At 38.9% G+C, this 20,330-nt stretch overlaps 1 protein-coding gene across 5 annotated transcripts in view; it reads right to left on the bottom strand.

The window, feature by feature from the left end:
- DIP2A (DIP2 acetate--CoA ligase A) overlaps nucleotides 1-20,330 on the bottom strand; it is a 128,578-nt gene that overhangs the window by 39,184 nt on the left and 69,064 nt on the right. For all 5 annotated transcript variants that reach the window (XR_014896744.1, XR_014896743.1, XM_085312413.1 and 2 more), the window contains 12 exons: nucleotides 15,453-15,581; nucleotides 14,457-14,576; nucleotides 11,822-12,019; nucleotides 10,884-10,975; nucleotides 9,560-9,670; nucleotides 8,632-8,755; nucleotides 8,248-8,357; nucleotides 7,716-7,818; nucleotides 4,516-4,580; nucleotides 4,115-4,208; nucleotides 3,491-3,610; nucleotides 330-444 (listed from right to left, as the gene is read on the bottom strand). Coding sequence is in view for 3 of the 5 variants with exons in the window: in XM_085312413.1 (XP_085168539.1) it covers nucleotides 330-444; nucleotides 3,491-3,610; nucleotides 4,115-4,208; nucleotides 4,516-4,580; nucleotides 7,716-7,818; nucleotides 8,248-8,357; nucleotides 8,632-8,755; nucleotides 9,560-9,670; nucleotides 10,884-10,975; nucleotides 11,822-12,019; nucleotides 14,457-14,576; nucleotides 15,453-15,581 (1,381 nt within the window). In the remaining 2 variants the exon portion in view is untranslated. The remainder of the gene's footprint in view (nucleotides 1-329; nucleotides 445-3,490; nucleotides 3,611-4,114; nucleotides 4,209-4,515; nucleotides 4,581-7,715; nucleotides 7,819-8,247; nucleotides 8,358-8,631; nucleotides 8,756-9,559; nucleotides 9,671-10,883; nucleotides 10,976-11,821; nucleotides 12,020-14,456; nucleotides 14,577-15,452; nucleotides 15,582-20,330) is intronic.

The raw sequence follows: 20,330 nt of genomic DNA on the forward strand, positions 1-20,330 counted from the left end.
TGAAGATTTCTCTTCTTCTCCCTACCATATAAATAACCATCCTAATGATAATTTTTGATCATTTTCGAAGGGTCCTCCAACAGAATCAATAAGGATGGGACCTCATTTCCCTGAACAGTTAAAAAAAAATAGAAGGTGTTAAGTAAATAAAGGTWTCTTTTGTTTTTGTTTTTAATATGCATGTGCTTCACAAAGGGGATATCTGTAAGCTTCCTCTGTCTGGGTCTCTGGGCATCTTTATGTTGTACTCTGTTCTGACTACCATGTTAGCAGAGAGAGCTCAATAATAAAAAAGTGCTTTCAGTTTGTTTCTCCCAAAACAAAATTACCTGCGAATAGCAACAGTTAGCGCCTCTGAAGAACTAGCACAGGGACAAATTACTTCTGGTCTCAAACCTCTGGACTGAAATACATTGAGGAATGCATCACATGAAGATATAGACCCTATAAAGAATAATCACACAATTGGAAATATTTTGTCAAGGATAGGGAAGTTTAGTCTGCAGAATTTCAAAGTTCACGTTTACTTGCAATTCAGCCATACAAACACAATCGTAATCTTGCACAAAAGCAACATACTTTCTAAATATCTAAAGAACATCCCAGTCTATTAGTAGATGCTACTTCTGGAGATAAAATAGTGGTTAACTAATTTGCAGAATGAAAAATCACAACTGCCTATACTCTTTCTCTAGTGGCACTCAGCAACACTTAACATTATTGAAAATCCTTCAGTGATCTAGTGAGTATTCTGTTGCTACGGGTAACTGTATTTGAGAAAAGTCTTCAAATGTTTTCTAAGAAAAAAATCTTTCCAAATAATTTAAAAGATTAACATTAATTAGCATTAAATGCTTCTGAAAAAATCTTCTTCACTTGTGTTCAGAACTCTACCTGGGCTTTAACACTCAGCCCAAAATCTAAAAGGACATCTGATCACTTAAACTGTGTTTCACAAGTCCACAATAATAGCATGTAAAGTAATGCGCAACAGTAAACTTCACTGATATCTGCTGGAAGGACAACAAAACTAGGCACAAACAGTCCAGRCGGCTCCTGCAGTACGCCGATCATAAGTTCTTGTCACAGGTGGTGAAGGAGCCTATGAGGAAGGGTGCCCYGCTGGACCTTGTCCAAATCAACAAAGAAGGACTGGTTGGAGATGTGAAGGTTGGGGGCAGYCTTGGCTGCAGTGACCATGAGATGGTGGAGTTCAGGATCCAGCAGGAAAGAGGTAAGGTAACAAGCAGGTTTGCAACCATGGACTTCAGGAGAGCGGACTTTGGGCTCTTCAGACACCTACTTGGAGGAATCCCATGGCTTAAGGCCCTAGAAGGAACAGGGTGGGGGGGGGCGTCCAGGAGAGCTGGCTTGTATTCAAGCATCACTTCCTCCAAGCTCAAGAGGGGTGCATCCCAAGGAGAAAGAAGTGCAGCAAAGGGGGCAGGAGATGTACATGGATGAGCAAGGAGCTCTTGGCCAAGTTCAGACAGAAGAAGAAAGTACACAGAATGTGGAAGAGGGGACAGGCTACTTGAGAGAATTACAGGAATGCAGTCAAGAGTACGTAGAGATGCGGCGAGGAAGGCTAAGGCCCAGCTGGAATTGAGCCTGGCAAGGGATGTTAAGGACAACAGGAAGGGCTTCTTCAAATACATCAGTAGCAAGAGGAGGACTGGGGAAAATGTGGGCCCACTACTGAATGGGGTGGGTGCCCTGGTGACAAAGGATACAGAGAAGGCAGAATTACTGAATGCCGCCTTTGCTTCAGTCTTCACTGCTAAGGGCAGCCATCATGAATCCCGGAGCCTGGAGGCAAGGGAGAAAGTCTGGGGAAAGGAAGACTTTCCTTTGGTTGAGGAGGATAGGATTAGAGATCTTCTGGGCAAGCTTGACATTCACATATCCATGGACCTGGATGGGATGCACCCATGGGTACCAAGGGAGCTGGCGGATGTTGTTGCCAGGCCGCTCTCCAACATCTTGGAAAAGTCATGGAGAACTGGAGAGGTGCCTGAGGACTGGAAGAAAGCCAGGGTCACTCCAGTCTTGAAAAAGGGCAAAGAGGAGGACCCAGGCAACTATAGGCTGCTCAGCCTCACCTGCGTCCCTGGAAAGGTGATGGAACAGCTCATTCTGGATGTCATCTCCAGRCATATGGAGGAAAAGAAGGTGACCAGGAGTAGCCAGCATGGATTCACCAAGGGGAAATCCTGATTAACCAAGCTGGTAGCCTTCTATGATGGCATGACTAGCAGGGTAGATGAGGGGAGAGCAGTGGACATTGTGTCCCTTGACTTCAGCAAGGCTTTGACACTGTCTCCCAGAACATCCTCCTAGATAAGCTCAGGAAGCGTGGGTTAGATGAGTGGACAGCGAGGTGGATTGAGAACTGGCTGAAAGGCAGAGATCAGGGAGTTGTCATCAGTTGTGCGGAGTCTAGTTGGAGGCCTGTGGCTAGTGGCATCCTGCAGGGCTCAGTACTGGGTCCCAGCCTGTTCAGCTTCTTCATCAACGACCTGGATGAAGGGACAGAGTGCCTCCTCAGCAAGTTTGCCGATGATACCAAGATGGGAGGAGTGGCTGATACACCTGAGGGCTGTGCTGCCATTCAGAGAGACCTGGGCAGGCTGGAGAGTTGGGTGGAGAGGAACCTCTTGAGGTTCAATAAGGGCAAGTGCAGAGTCCTGCACCTAGGGAGAAATAGCCCTAGGCACCAGTACAAGCTGGGGGCTGAGCTGCTGGWGAGCAGCTCTGCAGAGAAGGACCTGGGAGTGCTGGTGGRTGACAAGTTGACTATGAGGCAGCAATGTGCCCTTGTGGCCAAGAAGGCCAATGGTATCCTGGGGTGCACTGGGAAGAGTGTTGCCAGCAGGTCGAGGGAGGCGATCCTGCCCCTCTACTCAGCCCTGGGGAGGCCTCATCTCGAGTATATAATGTATATCCATGCTTATGGCAAAAAAACCCTCCCAGCTGCTTTGTCATGAAATTACTGTAAAACACCATTGTATGATGGACAGCCAAAGGGAAGACCTTACTGCATGTTTTAGTTAGAGATGTCATTGGTTTGATTTAATGTTATGACTGCTCTGATTTTTATGTCCTTGCACACTACWGAGGCACATACAGAATGTATGTGCCCTGAGGCACATACAGAATCAGACACACTGCAACTCGAAGACTATATCCACATGCAATACACAAGCAGCTATTTTGTGACAGCCATTATGATTTACTTGAAAATGACATATTTTTTTTTAATGACATTACCAACTATTCTTTATAGATAGAGAACATTCTCTATGAAAGTTTTGCTCCAGGGTCCTTTACAAAGGAGTGCCACTGCCCTCTCTCTTTTGCTGAAGATGAACTACAGCCAGTGCTTCAGAGCTCCTATGCTATAGGTCCAGAGATCTGTGATTTACAGTATGCTTCACTTCATCTTCGACAGAGAACTACCACGGATCCAGAAAAACACACCCATACTCACATGGATTTGCTCCATCTGCCACTATTAACATTCGTAAAGAGCTCAGACTGACATCTCTCTGATCTCTCTGAGCTAAAAGTGACCAATGCATATCACGTGATTTTACTACTGCTACACGGGCTGAAAATAGAGAGACAACAATTACATTGTGTGTGCATACAAAGCAAAATAAAAAAATTACATATGTTTATGCATTTACTGATACGTATGAAACAAACTACAAAAGCAGAAAACAAATAAATGCCAAGTGTCTAATTGCTATGACATGTGAATACTCAGTGTCTCCAGACGGACTTGATTTTAGAATTTACTAAAACTGTAAATTCAAATATTGAGATGAAAAACACACTTGTCCTTAGAAGTCTATTTAAAGAAGCCAATATAAAGATTGATCCTGTTTGTCACTCATCAGTGAATCTATCAGTACATCTAACACTGAAAGGGAGTACCTGATTCCTAAAGTTAGGGCATCGCCTTACACACTGATGGCAAAGGAAGTCAGCTAGGTAACAGCAGCAGCTTATATTTGAGCATACATTTTACACACGCAGATTTTCCTGTAACTTAATTTTGCCTTCTGTTTCATCCAGGAAAAGAGGGGTTAAGAAAGAATATTAAGGTTACCTTTGTATGAGCAGACTTTCTGTATCCATGAAAGCGGATTAACCTTCATTAATGCATACGGAATACTGATGACATGCATTCTGTTCATAACGCTCTATGGGAAAAATATTCAAAAATAAACTTTGAAGAGGCTCAAAGAATATACAAAACGCACCAATACCTTAAAAAAAACCCATAGCTGCAGTGTTAACTCTCACAATTAACTGCTAGTGAAAACTATGTGTATAAATCAATAAAAACATAAGCTATATCTGCAAAGTCTATTACCAAAAAAGTAGTATTTTATACTGAAAAATATAATTATTATATTATAAATAGTTGGAGACTGATATATTTTATGASCTCATTCTGTTACCAATGCTCTATCCCCAGGAAGAGAAACCTTTAATTCAAATACTCACTGTTAGTACTCCATGCCAAAGGCCAGCATCTCTTTTGAAATCCAAGACATTTGTCAGTGTTTCAGCTGAAAACAGAAAAAAAGTCCATCATATTTAAGAAGCATTTTTATCAGAACATTTAAGAGTCCAAGACATTTGTTAAAGTAGCTATGATACTTGCAAGACCCCTACGAAATCAAAGCTCTGTTGCCAAGCTATATTGTCTATAACAATAGGCTGCTTAAGCTGAAAGTATCTTGTATTACTACTTATTGCAATTATCTTTAAATTATGATTATAAACTAGACTATCACACAGGATTTAAGACCAAGTTTTCATTGCTCCTAGTCTCTTATAGCTTCAAGTCTCTCCTCTGGAGATATCACTGGATGTGATCCAGTGCAACATGCTCCAGGTGACCCTGCTTGAGCAGGGTGGGGGTTGGACTAGATGATCTACAGCCATCCCTTACAACCTCAACCACTGTGAGATGCTGTGATTGTAATACTGTTTTCAGGTGCTTGTTATCTTACTTAACCATGTAGATCAAAATTTTGGTTTTGATGCCAACTGATGAAATTTTCAATTAAAAAAAATTTTCAGCTATATCTGAAAGAATTAGGTTCATGAGAAATATTACCATACCTGTTCAAGTGTTCTCTAATGCTTTCTATGAGAATTTCAAACACCTTATGTGTATGAAAACATGGAATCAAAGTTCTGCTAGATTTAGCCTGATTTGAGTGGACTATCTTTTATTATCAAGCAAAAACCTTGCTTATCACTAATAGAGAACGGCTGCAGGTAAATTTTTTTGATGGCTTTTATTTTTCCTTTTAAATTTTGAGAAAGTACACAGCGATTTTCCAATATGTAAAATATTTTAGTGAGCAAGCCATATATCCGTTCATTTTCCAGGTGACTGAGAACTCAAGTGCTCTGTGACAGGCACCTAGTTCAGCCAGGGGCACGTATATACAGAAACACCCATCTTCCATATCCTCAGTATTTTTTAACCTTCTCGAAAAGCATACAACCCATAACTGAATTGGCTGGAGAAAACAGTTAAGAGATTCGCATCTTTAGATGAGACTCCATATGTCTCAAGATAGATTAGCACATGCTACCACATTACACATGTTGAACCATGAAATTCTTCCAGGCAGTAAATAGATTTCAAAGGGAACAGCTTTTGGTTAATAGCAGCACAGATGCACCCTAAATACAAGTTTGGTGCCAGGTGCAACTCTTGGCTATTCATCAAGGGAACCACTAAAACTAAGTAGATCTACCACTTGCTTCAAATCCCTATGGAGACTTTATTTTGTAGGCCATGATTAATCAAAAAGGAGACCCTTTTCCTTCTGAATATAGGGCTTACTGAGACCAAAATCTTGAAGCCACAAGGAACTAAAAACAAACTAAAGGGCAAAGCTTTACACTGACTATGGTCTGTACAGCATACAAATGTCTCAGCAGCATCTGTAGGATGTACCAATAAAAATGTGAAAAATAAACATCCTGCAGGATGTCAAGAGAATTCAGTTCCCTCTGTGAAGAGCTGAATGTTGATAGCTAGTATCTGTACTTTGCATTTTTTCGAAAATTAAGATGTTTAGCCTCCTTCAGTCCAGAACTGATTTCCATAATCTTTTCAGGAATCAGCAACATCTGTAAATCCTTTACCTCCAAGATAGGTGTGCTCTCTCATTTCCTATATTTCTTGTAGTGGCAGCTGTCATGAGAAGGTGTCTTAAAAGAGAAATGGAAGATGGGTCTCTGATGATAATTCTAATAACCATACAGATATCCTACTGYGGTAACTTCTTGTCCACTCTTGTATCACTTGTGCAGAATTTGGTGAGCTATGGGGGTTAGCCAATTGCCCAAAGCAGAAAGGAACAAAATGACTGAAAGAGTGCACAGTTAGCAACATCTGCTCATGCCTTCAAATGTGCTATGTAGAATCAGTAGTAGTAGTATGTAGTTCAAGTTTTCAGGCTAGATGACTTGCACCGGTGAAATTTATACTTTGAACTTTAGGGAGGCAGAGTCATCACAGAGGAGCAAGAACAGTAGAGCCAAATATGACAAGGTTTTTTGTATACAACTTTCAGACTCTCTCAATCAAGACTTTTTTTTCAGGGATCAAATGTTACACTCCTAGGAATCAGGAAGTAGAATAGTTACCAGGACAGAATCACAGAACGGTTGAGGTTGGAAGGGACCTCTGGAGATCTAGTCCAACTCCCCTGCTCAAGCAGGGTCACCCAGAGCATGTTGCAAGGCTTCCAAGGGAAGGTCAGTAACTGCAACATCCTGAGAGATCAGAAGCTTTGTAATTGGCAGCCAGCTTGCCTGCCCAGCACACCTGCTGGCACTGTCAGAGCAGCTCCGGCTGATCTGGATACTTAAGTGGCAGCATCCAATGCTGCTTAAAGAGATCCAAGCTCCCCAAATGGCCTCCAGAATCAGTGGGAGAAAGCTCCCTCACTCTCTGTTGGGAACACTCCTGTAATTCCACAAGTGGTCATCTCAAACTTGACTATCTAGCAAAAACTACTTGGTAATTCATACAGGCAGTTACGAGCACACCTAGCATCTGAACTTTTTTCCAAAAACAGTATCCAGCTTTGTGGCCTTCAAACTCCCTCAGAGCTGCCAAGATTCACCTGCTACTAAAAGCAAGTCTGTCACCAAAAAGCAAGAGCATGAGGTAACTGACATTTTTATTCAGTCTCAGCAGAATACTAGACTGAAAAAATCTAGCATTCAGGAGAAAAGACATGGCAAAATTGAGGTGGGTTAGACAAGTTCTGAACTGGCTGCCCTTACAACTACTGAAACCAGTCATTGCTTTCAAAAGGTATTAGGGAGGGAAAAACAGATTCTCAGCAAAAAGGCAAAAGTCTTTGAAACTGCTTTCAGGAGGATGGAAATCAATATAGCCATTATCACTACTAACAGATTTATGAAAACTGAAAAATCCAAAATGTTGGTTCAAAAAATTATACTACATTCCAACTGTTGTCTCACAAATGGCTTCTTACCATCCTTCACACATCATGTCAATCAGAAACAGATCTTTCCTTTTTGCAATTAAAGCCACCATTACCTATCTGAAGTTCTTTTAAGGCAGTAAATATGACTTTGCAACATCATTTTTCTGAATATTCAAGCACCTATGAGTATCATTTGAAAGCTGTACCTCTGTAACTTACCTTCTGAATAGCCACATGCCTGAGTAAGTGCATGACAGTGTGCCAGCATGGAAGCATGAGATATACTAATGCCCACTGTGCTGCCCTCTTTACTTGTCTTGTACTGAAAAAACAAAGGTTACACAAGCATTAGCTTTACAACAAATATGGACAATTTACAGTACCGAACTGAAAGGATTTTTTATTACAAAATGGAGACCATACGTTTTAAAAAGAACCAAAGAGCTAGCACAAGAAAAAAAATATATTCAAAGTGTACACTAATATCATATGAAACCTGACCATTTCTCTATCTCACATGTTTAACTGTCCCAGAGACCCCAAATGCCAATTAACCCCAAACTTAGTTTGACTCAGCAAAACCACTCAATATGACAATTTTTGTGGCAAGCTCTAGGGAAACATTCTTGTTCCACAGCAAAAAATGTTGTAGTCATCTCTTCTGTAGCATTAGGAGATTAACGAAAGAAAATACGCTGTGACATAAACCACAGTACTGTAACTATAGGTTAGGTATATTATGTTGAATCACCTCAATATAAGCAATCTCAGCACTGGCATCCCGTACTTGTGGATGCCAGTCCTTAGTCGGTTTAGCCAGATGTTTCCCATCAATCACAAACCAAATGAGACGTGGCCAACCTTCAAAGAAAAACAAAAAATTACTGTCACTACACTTCTAAAATCATTTTTTTCCAAGTATTCTGGGACAGCAACAAAGGGGCAAGCAAACGCTCCAGCACCACACTGCTGCTGGGAAAAAGAGTAACTCGGTTAGGACCTACTCTCTTGGCAACGATGCCAGTTTTTCTTTCTAAGCTGTAAGTGCGAAAAGTCATAAAAGTGACTTAATAGCAGGACACAATATATAACTTTCTTTATCCTACAAAGAAATATGAGTAGTTTAAAAGCATACCTTTGAATGTAACTACCTCTCCAGTCTGAGCTTTAGGAAGGCCTTTTTGACAAGCATCAGTGGTTAAAGCTAATGTTACTCCACAGCTGCCCAAAAGAAATCCGATCTGTTGGCTGCCAGCATCCTACAGCAAAACCAAAATATTACAGCAAACTTGCAAATAATCAAGCTTTAGTACAGTTTACTGCAACTTTAGCATATTTAGAAAATATTAAGCCAATGTATACAGAAAGAACAAAGTTCTAGCCAGTAAAGCCTTTACACAAGATAAAGCACTGAAGTCTACACTCAAAATATTTAAGTTTTGTTTACTGCCAGCCACGTTAGACACAGCAGTAGATCTGGCAAGCAACAGAAGTAATGTAGTGGCCAAAGTAAAGGTTGTGCATCTGTCTGCAACACTACAGGAAAGTTTATAAGCTCTGGCAAAACACTGAGCCAGTTTGAAGCTGACTCTGTGTCCCAAGTGCCTGCAGCTTTTCAGCTCTGATTTCACATCTCCTCCAATAACTTCAGTGGATCTGGGATTACCTAGTTATTTCCAATATTTAGGGTGGCTCTTGCCTCTGCTCCCACTAGTCAGCATAAAGGAGCTGAAATTACAGCATATCTGTATTATATTTGGAGCTACACAGTTCTCTTCAAAAATAACAAATTTAAAAAATTTCTATAAGAAGGTACTCTATCAAAGTTAAATTAGCTTCATGCAATTTCCTCCYTTTCCTTTTTAAAATTCTTGAATATTAAAAACTGTCCAAATATTTAACATGACCTACACTCTACCAAATATTGAGAAACAAAAGTTCAGCTGGTGCACCATACTGCTTTCTTTTAGTGCAGTCTCCCAGGAGTCTCATACAAGGACAACCGGATCCACAGTCCTCCCTTTATTTATAAGGCCATAAGAAGTTTGGATGCATTCACCCACCTTTCTTGTTAACGGAACTTCTATTGGGACAGGAATAAGTTCTGCCAGGAGACATCCATAAAATGCCACCATGAACATCACTGGATCACTATTAGGAAATACGAGAGCCACCTGCAGCAATGCATGAAAACAACACGAAATGTTTTTTTTTCCAGTTTAATAYACAAATTTAAAAAGTGTTCACAACACTGTTCAGGTTCATAGCTAAACTAACAACAGAAATACTAATAATAGAATATTGCAAATCATAGTATTTTATGGCTTCCCTCAGCGAAAACATCTCCTCACTCTTTACTCATAGAGACCATCTTTGCTATCTTTATTACAGTAATTGGTATAGAGAAAATGCACGGATAATGAAAACTATCATTGCTGGTCTTTTCAATCTTTGTTATAGGATCTCAGTAGAAATTCTATGCTTGTGGCTGAGTCGAAGGACAAAAAACACGCTATCACATGAAGCCAGAGGGTTACTTTACAAAAATATTTTCATATCTGTCATGTTGTTCAGATAACCATATAAAAAAAAGCTGTGCGTGGGATAAGAAAAACACTAGTTTGACTTCACGTATCTACTCTTTCCATTCCTAGCAATAAGAACAATAGCTTTAGGAATAGATTTGTTAGTGCTAGGAATTCTATCTGTTGTTTTCAAATTGCTATTGTGCAGGTAAAAGGCTAAATCAGCAACTTGAAAAGTACTTGTCAATGGATTTCAAGATCTGCTGGTACTCAAAGTTGCAAAGAGTAAGGCAAAGCATATTGCTTTTACAACTGAATTATGTAGTTGAATGATGTTTTCTTAATAGCTACATTTTGGATATTTAGAAAAGGGAAAAGAAATGTAACTAAAACCAAGCTTCCTCTTACTTCCTCTAAGAGGTCAACATTTCTTCCTTGAGGTTTACCTAGGAGAAAGACTGGGAAATATGAGCATGGTAGGAGTAAAATGCAGCTGGCCAGTCCTGTGAGTCACTAAGCTACTACAGAAAGCTGAGTGCCTAGCTCCTTATGGGATTCTTTGACATTCCCATCAAGGTAAGCAGCGCTGGCACCTATGGATAGGACAGAATGGAAAAGGCAGAATTGAAAGGGAGAGACTCTCTCCTATATGTACTGTATTGTGATAGAGACATTACAAGCCATGTTTGTTGACAAAGAAGGTGGTTTTGGAGATGGCTCTGTCTTGCATGTCATGAAATCCAACACATTGCTAAGGACTACAGAAATGAAACAACCACTAGACCTGAAATTCAGAAATATTTATTTTAGATTTAAGACGTTAATTTCTATTTGTTCTGATGCAGCTCAAACCAAAAAATACCCTGTCTCCAGGCTTGAGTAGTGGTTCATTCTTAGTGGTCAGCTTGTTTAGCAGGGTATAYGCTAACTTCAAGCTCCGACTCCACAGCTTGCCTAAAGAAAGAACAAAATACACAAATGAAAAAGTAGTAACCAAAACTGTGACATTTATTGGGCAAATCTGAATGCCTGAGGTGCACTAGACAAATTGATTGTATTAGAACAGAATTATCAGGCATAAGAGTAAAAATACTGGGGAAAAACCAAGATTGCTTTTGTGGAYGTAATCACAGCTCACAAACCTACTAGGTTCTTCCAAGGTATCAGTGCACACGCGCACACACACAGCAAGTCTGCTTGACATAACCTAATGGGATTTCCAAAATGCATTTACCATGGCTCCTTGCAAAGGGCTCTTAGAGAAAGAAGCTGCCTAGGTATATATATAAAAAAAATCCTAACCTGGACAGAAAGATTAATTAAAATTCAGAAACAAGGAGCAGGAATAAATGCTGTAAAACCTGGCTCTGGAATGTTGGTTCAGTGCTCAGTAGCAGTCTACACAGCTTTCAATAATTAAGGAATGCATGCTAAAATTAAGCATCCACTCTGCAAATCAGAAAAGTGCATTATTAGTCATCTATTCCTTCCTGCTATTTCACACAAGTCTTTTTCTTTTTTTTTTTTACCTTTCCTTTGCAAGTTCTTTTAAGTTAAAAAGCATATTTTTTTTAAAGTTGATGTGCAGCCACTTGTAAAGAATCATCTTTTTCTTCATTAACATTGTTTTTATATGTTTTGACTTATGCAACAGTAAGTGACCAAAGAATTCATAATTTGCATCAGAACAGCAATCTCAAAGTATCTGTCGCTGGCACACCCAGCCCATTCCAGATAAATCAAACCATTCATTCTGTAACAACCATCTAATTCTTTCTTATAGTTACCATCAATACCTACCATAGGTGAGTGTATAAATAGCTTTGCCAGTGGTATCCAATGCAGTCAGACAGGGGGCTTTTGGCTGGGTAGTTCCCCAGCGCTGTAGGGCAGCAAGCAGAGAAGGGGGCCAATTGGTTACCACACCTAAGGGTTCACCTTTAAGGACATTCATTTGATTCCCCTCAGGCTTTGGTTGATTCGGATCAGGCTGTTGTACTAAAACGAAAGAATAATAAAATGACATAATATCAATCCTTACAAAAGGTGCAAATTACACTTAATAGACTGTTCTATGAATCACTCGTCTTCCTCTTCCTCACAGCTATCATCACATCTCCTCTGCTTTATGATGATGCCATGCTAATCATCCGTGGGCTTCATAAAAGAAAGTTACCATCATTTTGGAGTTCTGATTCCACATTATTCAAAGGACCTGGCCAGAGGAACGGAATTTGAATCCTGAGTTCACTCTTTTCAAGTAAATCTCCTTGGAAAACATATTTTCTGCTATTTGTTCTGCATATCTATTTAAAYATAAGCCTACACTAAGTCAAGAAGCATTATCAGACAGAATGGCTTCAGTGAGAATAGGATCTTTTTTTTGCTGCATCAAATTCCCAACTGGTTGATGACAAATGACACATTGTGCTTCCATAATAGTACATAAAAACATAAAAAAGTACACAAAACATACATACAGAACAACCTAGATGAAATGCTCCCAGTAAGAATTATCTAAGCTTGAAATGCTGCAGCTAAAGGAATGTTTTGTTTGATTGCTGGATCATTTCTCACAACCATGTAGCATGTAACAAGGTTTGCGCAATATTTGATCTTCCAGTAAACTGCAGTTACAGTTGTGCCCCAAGCTGCTTAGGAAGCTATGTGTCTTGATCTTGGTTAGCAAAATGAATTCATAGCTGGATTTAGCTAACATTCAGTATCTACGATAACTAAAAAAAATGAAAAAGTGCCAAGAGATGCTCCCTTTATTCTCCAAAATAACATATATACACTTCCGTGAAAATGTTGTTGGAAGATCTTTAAGGAAAAAAAAATAGAATTGTAATGATTTCACATTTTAAAGCATCAGATAAATAGTATGTGAAATCTAGTAGCAGCTGCTCAAAAAACTATAGTCACAAGAGTAATATTTTATTTGTAAGACTATGAGAATAGGACAAGGTTAACTCCAAGATTAACTGATGCAGCTGGTTTTAGAAATGGCTACTTTTTAGTAAGCAATTCATGTATTTGGTATAAATACTATTCTTTCTGCTTAGAGACATGCCTGCAAAAAGAAAATGCAACAGCTTTTTTAGCTGAGCAATATCTGCAGAGCACACTCAACCTCTTTTTCATGCAGTGCCCGGACAAGATGCATTGCGCAGTGCGCTCAATGTATTTAATTCTGCAGAAACTGTAAATCATGAAATTCTCTGCATTCCAAAAAGCCAGTATTAACATGCAAGCAAACAATATTATCATGATAAATTCCAGTCACTAGTAAGAAACCTTTTTCATCTAAATATAACTGGACATTGACCAGCTAAAAAGCAGCTTTTCAGAAAAGGACCTGAGGGCACCTGTGGACAAAAAGTTGGATGAAGTCAATAGTGTGTCCTCAGGGCACAGAGTCAACCACATACTGCTCTATTATATTAGCAACAAAGTAGCCAGCAGGGTGAGAGAAGCAACCATTTCCCTCTGTTTGATACTCAGGAGACCATATCTGCAGTATCCGGAGAACCACCAAGATCATTAGTGGATGCTGCTCATGACATATGAGGAGAGGCTGCGGGAGCTGACATTGTTCAGCCTTAAGAAGAGAAGGCTAAGGGGGAAATGTAATTGCTATCTACAGCTATCTAATGGGAGGATATGGAGAAGGATTCATACTGCTTTCAGAGGTGCAGTGTGACAGACCAGAAGGAACAGGCACAAACTAACAGGAAATTCCAATTAGGTATATGGAAATATTTTTTTCTATGATCAAGGTGGCCAAATACTGGAACACTGGCCAGAGAGGCTCTGGAATCTCCATCTTTGGAGGTACTCAAAGCTTGACTGGATACAGTTCTGAGCAAACTGATCTAGTTAGACCTGCTTTTAACAGGCGGCTGGACCAGAGACTTCCGGAGTCTCCTCCAGAGACATAAATTACATTAGGCGATGCATTGATTTGCTCGAAATAGTACCCCCTATAAAATCTCTGATGGTCGCAAGGTAGAGCTGAGAATCTCTCAGGAAAAAGGTGAGAGATTAGGTCTATCACCAAGCATTACATCATTTCTGGGTGCCCCAATTAAGTTCTTTGCATAGGTGGGAATAGAAATTCACCAAGTATCTGTCAGTCACCGCTTTTAGGATTCACTAGTCCACCACACTGGTGCAAGTCAGGGTGAATCAGAAGTGTTTTCAAAGCAATGGAGTAAGGTAGAGTACAACTAAACTGAGGGAAGGGTTGAGTTGAAGATTACGCTTCACTTAAAACAGTATAYGAACAGTCTCTCTCTCTCTCCAGGACAACAGCCCTATCATGCTTTGTTTTCTACTGGAAAGAGAAAAAGGAAAGAAGACTTGCTAAGAAATGTCAATACTTCCTTGAGTAGCTTATATAAACAGTGAAAATTTTATTTGAAGAAATACTTACCTTCTAGCAGTTCTTCAAAATCATCAACAAAAAACTCTTTCAAAGGTGGGCGCTTTGGTCTTTTCAAAGTATTTAGTAGCTGCTGGATTTTAGAGGACACTCTGCTATTCACTGGGACACCTGCCAAACAGAAAAGCCTTATTACTTACCATATGTTAACAAACATACATTAAAACACACATGCTGCTACATTCCTGATATCAACACTAAGCTCAGCACTGCTTTTAAGTGGAGGAGTTGTTCAAGACAAGAGTAACTTGTTTGGAAAAAGAGCTCTGATCAATAAWAGTTTCAAATATGTATTTATTTCACTTTAAAAGAATGTTATTTCCTAGCTATTTGCCTGCTACCAATACCATTTCATACTTTAATCTAGCTTTTCAAACCGCTAACTCCATTCGATTCCAATATAAACCTGAAGAGTGCTTTTTTCTTCCAGAATATGGGTATTCGCTATATCTAATGTTAACTCAGTTCTGAAAGGCGTGAAAATGCAATAAAGAATTTTGAAAAAAAAGATGAATCTTACAATATTTTACAGTGCTAGCAAAAAATAATCACAACACAAAATCAGGCAGAATACAGCTGACATTTACAATTGCTTATGTGACACTTATATTTTAATAGCATTTAACATAAGCATGTATGTTTATATTAGGTGATAATTACAAAGTATGAGGCAATATAATATTATAAACACATTACAATATAAATAATTAAAATATAAAATTCAATGTTAACACTAAAGGGCTTTCATTGTCTTTAACAGTACAAATACACAAAAATGGGGAAACGAATCTCACTGGCTTCCCAGTAGCAGAGCATGGGAAATCCAGAACTGTTTCTTCTCCTTTTGTAGACTGACACATGCACCACACACTACTGTAATGCTTCAGAGGTAGCATGTACGCAGTACATGATTTGTGTCACATCTTTGTGACATATTCACTTATTCAGAAAAAAGATTGAAAGGTGAGAAGTTTATAACACAATCACCATCTGCAGTTTCCAAAATGCTGCTGCTGTAGCCTCTGGGAACTCCTCGTACTGAAGCTACTTGTGGGCGCTCATGATGTGAGTGTTCCACCAGGCCCGTGGTTACATCAGGAGGTGCAGAGTGGTTATCTGTAGAATCATAAGAAATAGTCATAGAAGCTCATCAGTCATCTTAAGAATCAGTATTTCCAAAGTTGCTTCTTAAAGCATTCTCAGTTTTCTCTTATTTGTTTTAATCTCTCAGAGAGGCTGGGGGAAGAGATGCAGCATTGTATCTTGAAAGGAACAGTAGCGACCTTCCAGGATGCCTATGAGCCATTGCAACTTTTGAAGCGATTCAAAGAAATGAAATAACTAAGTATTGGCTCTTTTCCACACTTCTAGGTGAATACCAGGAGATTCATAGCGAGTAAATAGCAGAGGTCTGTAAAGAAAGAGTCTCATAACTGTTAGTAAAAATACAGGCTCCAAAATTTTGTCACAAAACAGAAATGACCACCTTAAGTCCCACAAGAAGACAAAGGAACCAGCATAAAGCTTAAAAGAGCTTTTGACCCAAGATAACATCAAGAGCTAATCCAGGATATGCAGGCTGTAAGAGGAAAAATGTTACACTGACAAATTCAGCTTAAGATTAAGGATGATAAAGGTGACACATCTAGGTCCAAATGCATCCAGAGGAAGGACATGGAGAGATGACAGACCCCCTCAGAGGAAAGCAATTGCTGGATTAAAAGTTGTCACCTGTAGTCCATAGTCCAATTATGTTACAGTTTGTCATTTGTGGCTGTTCTTATCACTTGTTTTTCACAATCTCTCAGTGATACTGCAGGTATCTTGTTTATTCTGTAGTACAGACAGGATGCATTCTTCACATGGGCATCTCACACCAGTGAGAACAGCTGGAATACCTGCAATGCTCTCTTACAAAATCTATCATGTAGATGTTGGCATCACACATTTGCGCACACCACTGCTCACAAAAGATGAAGCACAGGGTTTTCTGAAGCACAGGGGGGTTATTTTTAGCCCAACATGACAAGCTGTTAATTTTAATGGTGTGTGCTACAAGCAATAAATATTGAAATGATTTTTAAGGTACTTTTATATAGAGAAAGCAAGGCAGTTCTCAAATGCTGATATACTCACAAGGGCTTAAGAACTGCCTTGTAATATCTTGGAGGCAAAAATCTGCTTTGCTTGGAACTGCACCATCTTTCTGTGCTACAGACCTCTGTGAGGGAATACTGCCACTCCAGAACTATGACCCCTCTTGCTGAATGGTTTCTGAATGCACTACTGATATCAAGAATCAGAGATCCAAATAYACAGAATCCTAATGAATAAAAACAAAAGTGCAACCGGGAAAAGTCACAGGGCTCTGTAGTGAGACAAGGAAAGAGATCTACCTTAAAGGACCTTGATCTGCCACAAATTCTGCATCAAGAATTCATCAAGGTGTAATGAAATACAGGTACTGTGAGAGAAGTATATTAGCCCACTTGTCCCAGGGAAGTGATTAGCACCAAGGTAACTAGTATTTATAGCTCTGTTCACAGAGTTCCAAAGGTGAAATACAAATCACCAGTACAGTTCCAAGCAGTTTTAGAGGGATCACCAGAATGGAAAAGTAAAGCTWTTCCCATACTTTCCAACCTTCATCACTGCAATAGCAATTTTTGCATTATAGATACCCGTCTTGCAAGGTACTGAGCAATGTTGACAAATTTTTTTGATGTGGAAAAGGACAAAGCACCATTTCAACTCTCTGGCAAGTTCCAAGTTAGAACCAGTGACAGGAAAAGTTGACTACTACTTCTGATATAGTTTTATCAGAGGAATACTCCAAAACAGCATACTCAAAATAATGCAAGGAAAAAGCTATTTGGGAACCCTCACAGAAAAAAAAAACGTATTTTTAGGAACAGTTCAAAAAAACACACAAGACAAGCAGAATGCTCAGAAAACAAGCAAAACCCTATTAATAATGACCCTCAAGTGAAGACAAGTACACAGACCAACAATATAACGGATGTGCCGATCCACAGCATTCAAGTTATCTTACAAGCACCTCAGAGCCAGGTCTGATGAAAACGAATGTCCCTAACTTTAGAAGGGAAACGGCAGGGATCTGCAAGAGCAACGTCTTTGCTGTCTACAGCTACTTTAGCCTACATGCAGCAAAGAACAGACCATCCATAGCAATTCTGTGCTGAGAGGCAAGATTCTTTCTATATGAGTAGTATATAATTCGATTTTCAGGATTATTTGTGCTCAGATAAAACCATGTTAGCTTCATTAATTATTTAGGCACCGCATTCACATATGTTCACGAGAATCCATGAAACAGATCCATATTATCTATTATGTACTGTGACAAAACATAGAAGGAGAAGTGGTGCGCCATCAGACAAAGCGTCTGAACAGACATACGACTTAGGGAAGAAAGGCTAATTCGATTTAGTCTGAAACGCCTTTCCATCATTGATTAGAGGTGACAGAGATAAATGCAAAGGAGAGTAGTACTCAAGGAAAACGGTACAGAAGACAGCACAGAAAATTAAAACCCAGGTATCAGACAGAAAGTGATCTCTAATGAGGAATCTCAGTGTAAAGATTCAAACACTATAGAAAAGTCACATGCACAACCTCAGCAGGAAGACAGTTTAGCGCTAGAGACTGCTGCATCCGATTGTTTTATCTCCAGGAAACTACTTAATCAAAACAGACATTCAAAATATGTTTATTAAATTGTATTGGAACAACAATAAAACAATAAAGAACAAACAAAGGCAGCTAGAACACAATAGGCTCCACACACACGCAGCTACTTCATTCTTGCAATTTCCTCTTCATTTAACTCGTCAAAACCCCACTTCTAGTATGCTTTCCTTTGCAAACTGCAGYGGTACTGTTTAGAGAATCACTGCAGTTCAGAGTATCAACTCTCATACCCCTACTTCCCCTTAGGAAAAGGAATTATATCTTTAAGTCTTTCTATAAATAGATCATGGGTCAAATATCATGGTTATTCATTTCCCCAGACAATCTCCAAGTAGTAGTTTGGGAAATACAACACAGCTGAAACTGTGACCTTGTAAAAACCTGGACACATTGCTGCCCTTGCTCCCTCCAAAAAAGAATTTTATACTAAGAGAAAAAAAGCCCTAAGAACAGATGTAGATGTTGTCCTTGCTTTTACTGATAAAAGACAAAGATATCACTTTGCATAAGATGAACATTTATCTAATTTTACTCCACACTGTAACTTTGTACTACAAGCACTGTAGCCTATCGCTCAGACTGCAATTTAGTATGATCTCATAATGTAAATGCAAACTGGAGAAGACTAACCACAAGGAAACAAACAGCTAAATTTAAATCCTCTGACAAATCAGATTTATGAAAAAAGTTATTTAATACACACACAAAATACAGAATATCTTAATATAACAYAGCATTGAAAATATGTAGGATATCCTTTATATTGTTTATGTCAACAAACTGAGTGAAAAATTAGCTAAATTTACATTATGCTCTAGGGACTAATCAAAGCAATCCTTTGTGAAAGTATTCTGATATATACCAACAAAAAAAAGGGATTTAAAACAGAAAAACTGAACCAATTTTCATATCTTACGAGCAAGGAAGTCCACAAACATACATGCTGACGAATTACGTTAACATGAAAAATATTAAAACTGAACTGCTACTGGACATCTATGAATGCTAGAAATGAGAATGAAAGTCAATAGAACATGGTAGGTGTTCCAGAAATGAGGAAGACTTCTTTTGCAAAGAGACATTTAATCCTTTTTGACCAAGGCACCGGAAATTTTACTTTTCTAAATATTTTTTTGGAGATTGGCTCTATGCTTAATTTTTCCTGAAATTCCCTTCTGATACACACTATAAGTACATATTTATTTCCCACAACTGGAATTTCAAACCACTCCACTGCACACAGTCACACATTCAGCTATTTAAACTCTGAACTTTCAGCTGTTCATAAGGCATTAATTCTGCATATGATTTTCATGAGTAAATAGTTTGGATGGATAGGTCTTAAGTAGTTGATCGTGAAATGTGATGTGTATTTATATGGCCTAGGATATTTTACATAACAGGATTCTGGGTTACATTTTGCATGTATTGTTATTCCGTTTTGTAATTTGAAATTTTGTCAAAATTTCGTTAACAATTGTATGTACAGCAATAGTTATCTTTCAAAGTTTGTTAACTTTAAGGAGCTAAATACGATCTCTATGAATCTATTACGTGAAAACCTGACTGCCCTCAAAGACTAAAGCATGCTGTAGGAATATTCCATCCTATTTTTGTCCAGTAAGTACAAACCCCACAAATTTCATACTTTAAGAGATTCTGAAGTTAGCAGGCTTTCCAATATTCTTCCAGTGTACCCTGCATGCTGGACACTTCGCAGTGGAACTGTGACTTCGCAGCAGCATTTCAAATTCCCTAAACTTTACGAATAAATAAGCTTGGAAATGGGAAGATAAGCATTTTAGATACATTTACAGGCAACAAAATGGGCACTTGTGGTACAGATAGGAAAAATCTCATTAACAAGAAAGATGCCCTAAAACTTAACCTAAGAGAAAAACTTTTCTAACTAGTTTATTCATCACTGATAAAGCACAGAAAAAAAAAAAAAAAAAAGAAAAGAAATGCTGACCATAACTTTGGAAAGAGAGAAAGAAAACAAAAAACAACATTTCAGTACGGAGCAGCTTTCTAAGGCAATAGTATAAGAACTGGGGGCAGAAGAAGAAAAAAGCAAGTTTTGCCTTCTGTAAACGCTTAGAAATCAAAATTCCTCTCTACATTTCACTTCCAAAACAGAGAGATTCCAATTCA

Source organism: Rhea americana, unplaced genomic scaffold (genome assembly GCF_003343005.1).
Source record: "Rhea americana isolate MKP2758 unplaced genomic scaffold, rheAme1 scaffold_362, whole genome shotgun sequence".
NCBI lineage: Eukaryota > Metazoa > Chordata > Aves > Rheiformes > Rheidae > Rhea > Rhea americana.